At 42.6% G+C, this 7,332-nt stretch overlaps 1 protein-coding gene across 1 annotated transcript; it reads left to right on the forward strand.

Annotated features, from left to right (window-relative positions):
* The first annotated feature begins 1,261 nt into the window (after positions 1 to 1,261).
* On the forward strand, positions 1,262 to 2,604 carry LOC150034730 (uncharacterized). The gene is made up of 3 exons (XM_090316833.1): positions 1,262 to 1,644; positions 1,788 to 1,873; positions 2,087 to 2,604. Exons 1-3 carry the CDS (start codon positions 1,262 to 1,264, stop codon positions 2,602 to 2,604), a joined length of 987 nt encoding a protein of 328 aa, XP_090172959.1.
* The last annotated feature ends 4,728 nt before the right edge of the window (positions 2,605 to 7,332 follow it).

Raw genomic sequence — 7,332 nt, forward strand, 5'->3', positions numbered from 1 at the left:
CTCACCATTTTCTTTCCCTATTTTTCAGGTAAGGGTAATGACAGACTGGCGCATGACAAGATAGATCCGTGACCTGGCCATTAGGACGATTTACTGCTTCTGCACTTAGTATCATGTTTTGAAGTATGGTTTAGGAGTTAAGCGTTTTACACTCTCATGCAAAATTTATTAATTTTATTATTTGACAATTTAATTGTTTTCATTTTTAAGTTGGGTTTAGGGGTGCCCTGAATGGTAATTTTTTTTTTACTTTATCTTATCTTACTTTTGTTTTAGTTTATTTATTATTGTTTAATTATGTTTTCTTATCTTTGCTTATTTGAGCACTATTAAATAAAATTTTGGCTCTTTTATTTGATGGTTTAAAGGAAAATGTACGGTTAAGCCTATGCATGCATGAAGTAGCGTCTTAGAAATAAGTAAGAAAGTAGGGTCGTTACAGTTGGTATCAGAGCCTAAGTTTTAGGTTCTATAGACTGACTTACATCGTGAGTTCAATCTGTCCCTTATAGCCACAAATGGATCTTTCGTCATTGCCAGGTATGTTGTTTAAAATTCTTTAGGGAAATATATATATGGAATCTTACTTATTGTGCAGTTGTTTGATGGTTTACCCTGCTAGCGTGTATTAAAGTGCTGCGTGTGGTCACAGGTATGGCGCCACGAACTAGAGGAAGGGGTAGTCGAGACAGGAAAGTAGTTGGAGAGCGGGACCCCAACCTGCAAGAACCAAGAGGTGCGGGACCCGCCACCTCGTGACCCCTTTGGGTCAACTTGGCAGAGAGTTAGACCAAGAAACAGGCCTCGAGCTTCGACTGTGCCCCCACCAGGACCGTCATGCTGAGAAATTCAAGTAGAATATACGATTATAGTTGCAACTATTGGGACGTCGTTACGCAGGCCGTGGTGGGACAGCTAAGGGACATGGTGACCGAGCAGATAGCTCAGCAGGCGCCATCCTCGTCAGTCCCGTTACCACCAGTTCACAATCAAGATAGGGCACTAGTCGGATCGTGGCAGGCCTTTCTTTAGAAGCTGGATACCTGCGAGATTTCAAGAAGTATGATCCCCCAACATTTAACGGGTCTCTGAAATACCTCACAAATGCAGAATTGTGGTTGTCCACTATTGAGGGGATTTTTTAGTACATGAGGTATCCAGAGGAGCAGAAGTTACAGTGTGTCACTTTCGTTCTCATCGACAATGCCAAATGCTGGTGCCGCTAGGTTGAGAGAATGATAGAAGCCGGTAGAGCCAAGCCATGGGGGATCAGTTTAAGGAGTGGTTTTACGAGAAGTACTTCTCTGCTCATGTGAGGTACAACAAACAGGTTGAGTTCATGTACTTGAAGCAGGGGACCATGAAAGTAGAAGAGTATGAGGAGGAGTTTAACAAATTGTCTTCCTTCGCCCCTGATCTAGTGTCTACCGAAGCAAAGATGGCTGAAAACTTTGTGCAAGGACTTCGAGACGGGGTACGAGGCATTGTGCAAGCTCTGGAGCCTCCCACCTATGTCGCAGCCTTCCGAGCGATAACACGCGTGGGTTGTCTATCAGGGATAGAGTTCCTGAAGTCCCTGATGGAGGAACCGGCCCCCGCCAGAAGAGGAAAGTTGAGCAAAAGGCTCCAGGACCCCTGCAGAAGGTCCAGAGTATAAGCAGGTCAATAGGGCACGCCCAATGGCAGGCTACTCCTTCAGGAAGAGTTTGGAAGGAAAGTTCAGTGTGCAAGTCATATGGGAAGCATCATTGGGGATGCTGTCTGATTGGCACAGGGACTTGTTTCAGATGTAAGCAGATAGGGCATATGGTAGAACAATGCCCTAGTAGTGGTTCCAGAAGTGCGGGGGGTCAGCCCCTGAGTTCGCATCAGGGTAGTTCAAACCAACAATAGCAGCAAGGTCGGGTCTATGCCACCAGTCGTCGGGAAACTGAGCACTCGGGAATAGTGGTGATAGGTATGCTCCCAATCTTGGGACACTATGCCTTGACATTATTTGACTCTAACTCGTCCCACTCTTTCATTTATTCGTTGTTCGTAAAGCATGCCATGTTAGTTTTGGAACCTTTGGGTTATAATTTTTCAGTGTCTACACTGTCAGGAGAAATTATGATAGCAAATGAAAAGATAAAAGCATGTCAGTTGGAAATAGCGAACCGCACCCTTGATGTGACTCTGATAGTGTTAGAAATGCGTGATTTCGATGTAATTCCGGGTATGGATTGGTTGGCTGCCAACCATGCTAGTATAGACTATTCTCGTAAGGAGGTGAATTTTAACCCTCATAGAGAAGCCAGCTTTAAGTTCAAAGGGGCCGGGACGATAGTTTTACCCAAAGTGATTTCAGTGGTAAAGGCCAAGAGATTGATTAACCAAGTTGTCTGGAGTATCTTGGTTAGCGTAGTTTACACAAGAGAGATCGATGTTACATTAACCTTTGAGCCAATTGTGAGAGATTATCCCGATGTATTTCCAAAAAAACTTCTAGGATTGCCTCCACCAAGGGAGATTGATTTTACTATCGAACTGGAGTCAGACACTATTCCTATATCCAAAGCTCTGTACAGAATGGCTTCGGCTGAATTGAAAGAATTGAAAGTTTAATTGCAGAAACTGCTTGATAAAGGGTTCATACGACCCAATGTTTCTCCGTGGGATGCACTAGTGTTGTTTGTGAAGAAAAAGGATGGGTTATTACGTTTATGTATAGACTACAGGGAGTGGAATAAGGTGACTATCAAGAATAAGTATCCGCTTCCTAGAATCGACGACATGTTTGACCAACTATAGGGTGCTACCATATTTTCCAAGATTGACCTACGGTCAGGTTACCATTAGTTGAGAATCAGGGATAGTGATATTCCGAAGACTCCATTCTGATCCAGATACGGGCATTACGAGTTCATGGTAATGTCTTTTGGTTTGACCAATGCTCTAACATTATTCATGGATTTGATGAACCGGGTGTTTAGGGACTTCCTAGACACCTTTGTAATCGTTTTCATTGATGACATTTTGGTTTACTTCAAGACAGAGGTGGAACACGAGGAACATCTTATGAAGGTCTTAGGAACACTGAGGGAAAACAAACTGTATGCAAAGTTTTCTAAGTGTGAGTTCTGGCTACGGAAGGTGTTTTTCCTTGGGCACGTGGTGTCAAAGGACGGGGGTTTAGTGGATCCAGCTAAGATTAAGGTCGTTACCAATTGGCCTCACCTTACAACGTTTAATGAGGTGCGCAACTTCCTTGGATTGGCTGGATACTATCGTAGGTTTGTAGAGAATTTTTCCAGCATGGCCACCCCGTTGACTCAACTAATCAGAAAGGGAGCTTTGTTTGTGTGGAGAAAAACTTGTGAGGACAGTTTTCGGGACCTCAAGCAGAGGTTGGTTTCAGCACTGGTCCTCACAGTACCAGACGGCTCCGGGAACTTCGTGATCTACAGTAATGCTTCTAAGAAGGGTTTGGGTTGCGTGCTTATGCAACATGGTAAGGTGGTCACCTATGCATCTCGCTAGTTGAAGAATCGTGAGCGCAACTATCCTACCCACGAATTGGAATTGGCAGCGGTAGTGTTTGCCTTGAAGATCTGGAGGCACTACTTGTATGGGGAAAAGAACCAAGTTTTCATCGACCACAAGAGTCTGAAATACTTGTTCACCCAGAAAGAGTTAAACATGAGGCAACACAGGTAGCTCGAGTTAGTAAAGGATTACGACTGCGAGATCCTCTACCACCTAGGTAAGGCGAATGTGGTAGCCAATGCCCTCAGTCGAAAGGTAGTTCATTTGGCCGCCTTGATCACTAAGCAGGTTCAGTTGTGTAAAGATCTGGAATGAGCATAGTTTGTGGTGGCAGTGGGGGAAATCACTTCGCAGCTAGCCCAGTTGACAGTGCAACCAACCTTAAGGCAAAGGATTATTGTTGCACAACAGGGTGATCCCGACCTAGTTTAGAAGTGTTGTCAGGTAGGGTCGGGTCAAGCAAGTGAATTTTCTATGTCGATGGATAAGGGTCTTTTGTATTAGGGACGGTTGTGCATCCCAACAGATGATGACCTGAAAGGGGAACTGTTGGTAGAAGCTCACAACTCTCTATTCTCGATGCACCTAGGTAGTACAAAAATGTACCAAGATGTGAAGTGGTATTACTGGTGGCCCAATATGAAAAGGGAGATAGCTGGCTATGTCAGTAGATGTTTAGTCTATCAGCAGGTGAAGACCCCGAGGCAGAAGATAGCAGACTTGCTACAACCTTTGGATGCGCCAGAGTGGAAATGGGAGAGCGTGGCCATGGATTTCATCACGGGTTTTCCCAGGACAGCGAAGGGTTTCTCAGTGATTTGGGTTGTGATACACAGACTCACCAAGGTGGCACATTTTATTCCAGGAAAGCCCACGTACGCGGTGAGTAAGTGAGCTCAGCTATATATGAAAGAGATAGTAAGGTTGCATGGTGTGTCAGTATCAATTGTGTTCGACAGGGATCCTTGTTTCACCTCCAGTTTTTGGAAGAGCCTCTAGGCAGCTTTAGGGTCGCGGTTGAACTTCAGAACAACCTTTCACCCCCAAACTGATGGGCAAACAGAACGTTTAAATCAGACGTTGGAGGACATGTTGTGTGCTTGTGCATTGGAATTCTCAGGGGGTTGGGACTCCCACTTACATTTGGCAGAATTTGCTTATAATAATAGCTATCAGGCTACCATTGGTATGTCACCGTTTGAAGCTCATTATGGCTGAGGTTGCAGGTCTTCTATTTGCTGAGGTGAGATCGGGGAGAGGAAACTGGTGGGAACTGAGTTAGTGGAGTTGACGAATGAAACCATGCAGAAGATCAGGGCTAGAATTCTAGCAGCACAAAGTAGACAGATAAGTTACGCGGATGTTAGCCTTAAAGATGTGGAGTTTGAAGCAGGTGAGAAAGTGTTCCTGAAAGTGGTGCCGATAAAGGGTTTCCTGAGATTCGGGAAGAAGGGTAAGCTAAGCCCACGTTTTATAAGGCCATTTGAGATCTTGGAGCGGGTCGGCTCTGTGGCTTACCGTTTGGCCTTGCCACCATCTCTCTCCGTGGTCCATAATATATTTCATGTCTCCATGCTGAGGAAGTATTTAATAGACCCGTCTCATGTGGTGGACTTTGAGTCCTTGCAGCTGAATGAAAACTTGAGTTACGAGGAGAAACCTGCGTAAGTTGTGGCTAGAGAGGTGAAAGTTTTGTGTAGCAAGAAGGTGCCACTGGTGAAGGTTTTGTGTCAGAACCATCGGTTTGAGGAAGCAACTTGAGAGTGAGAAGACAATATGAGAGCACTGCATTCAGAGCTCTTCCAGGATTAGAACTTTCGAGGACGAAAGTTTATTAAGGGGGGAAGAGTGTGACGCCTCATATATTTGTACATTTTTTTAAAAAAATAAAAAAGGAAAGAAAAAGAAAAAAAAAAGAGTTGTTGGTTAATTTAGGAAAAGGAAAAGGGAATTAGGGACCTCAGGTTGCATGCAAAGGAAACAAAAAAAGAAAAGTTGAGCCTATGCATGCATGAAGTACTTTTGAATAAAATTTCGGCTCTTTTATTTGATGGTTTAAAGGAAAATGTACAGTTGAGCCTATGCATGCATGAAGTATCATCCTAAAAATAAGTAGGAAAGTAGGGTCGTTACATTAATAGTTGGTAACTACAACTAGTTCTATGATTTATAAATATATAGTATCAAACACCCTTCAAACAATTATTTAAATTAGAATATAATTTTTGAATCGGTTATCAAACACATATCTGAAAACATGAAATACAACTCGATTTTAATTGAATCCATTATTTTTAATTTTATGTTTTCAAATTCTTCTCTAAATATGCCCTTAATTTTCTAGAAGCGTTGCAAATATTAAACAAAGTTTTTTTGTTTTTGTTTTTGTTTCTTTTTGTTTTTAATGGTTATACATATTATCTTCCACTTTATTATATTGATTTGTTAGTTACCTTTTCTATTTTATAACTAAGAGAGTCGGTTTGAGAGACAACATGGGGTGTTTGACTCACCAACATGAGATAGTAATATACCAACTCAATGTCTGACCCACCAACTTTAAATGTTGGTGAAGTTAATATACCAACTTACTCTAACTCACTCGAACTCACCATGACTCTCCCTTCTTCCAATGCTTTCAATGACTCTATTCATCGGTCACTGTCGGTGACTATCACTATCACACTTCGAGAACTAACATCGGGCTCCGATAACCACCTCCAATGACAACTCTGGCAAACAACTTCGGATTTCGAAAACCACCTCCGATGACCAACTCCGGGCTCCGACAACCACCTCCAATGACAACTCCAACAACCAACTCTGGTCTCTGCACAACCTTCGCTTGACCAACTATGGCAACCAATTCCAAGCTACGACAACCTCCTCCCATGACAACTTTGGTGACTAAACTCCAACAACCACCTTCGCACGACCAACTCTGACAACCACCTCCGACATAAACTCTAACGAAAATCACCTTCGATGATCAACTTCGGTGACCACCTTCGAGTGAGCAACACCTGTGACCATCTTTGAGTGAGCGACACCGACGACCAACTTTTCAATAACCACCTCAGACGATGAACTCCGACAACCAACTCTAACAACATCTTCAAACGACCTACTTCATGTCATACCCCTTCCCAGATTACCCTTCTTAATCCAGAAGTGAATGTGACGACAGTAGTTACCAACCCTTTTGTGGCATTTACTGTCTAACTAACATCCTTAACCTGCTTAGATCCCTGGAATACATATATAACATTCACTAAACTAGGGAAACTTTAAAAATAACCTCAGAATACCAGGGATCAACAACAACATAATTACATCATATTATCACATACAGAGTTCAGCGGTCCCAATATACTTTACTAGTCCCTAATATGAGCAACACATATGTACAGACATTTACATAATAAACACCTAAAATTTCTCTCTAAACTTTTGACTTTTAACTGGAGTCCTTGAGTGGTAGAGCAGGATGACAGCTAACTTCTGGGGAGATGATCACTACCTGGGAAAAGAAAAACATTTAAAAGAATGAGTTACTCGCCCAGTGAGTGACTTAATAAAATCATAAATCTCATGCTTAAACTGAAAGCTAGAAAACATAATACTGGAACTAAAACATGCCAAGCAACGTGTACATAAAACTTTTATAACCATTGTATCTTAAAACATAGCTAAACTAATTCTCGGTTGAGAGAGAACCCTTTTGTTCGATCTCTCAACGTCGGATATCCTATTTAAGAGAGAACCCTTTTGTTCGATCTCTCAAATATAAGCCTGGGTTGGGGTGAG

This window comes from Benincasa hispida, chromosome 8 (genome assembly GCF_027475165.1).
Source record: "Benincasa hispida cultivar pf3 chromosome 8, pf3_genome.v1.1, whole genome shotgun sequence".
Taxonomy (NCBI): domain Eukaryota; kingdom Viridiplantae; phylum Streptophyta; class Magnoliopsida; order Cucurbitales; family Cucurbitaceae; genus Benincasa; species Benincasa hispida.

Bases quoted from the DNA above. Each gene is read 5' to 3' on its own strand.
- LOC150034730 (XM_090316833.1), top strand. From the start codon at position 1,262: ATGGGGGATCAGTTTAAGGAGTGGTTTTACGAGAAGTACTTCTCTGCT. The intron at 1,645-1,787 runs GTCCAGAGTATA...GACTTGTTTCAG, and splicing joins CTCCAGGACCCCTGCAGAAG to ATGTAAGCAGATAGGGCATA. The intron at 1,874-2,086 runs GTAGTTCAAACC...ATAATTTTTCAG, and splicing joins GCCCCTGAGTTCGCATCAGG to TGTCTACACTGTCAGGAGAA.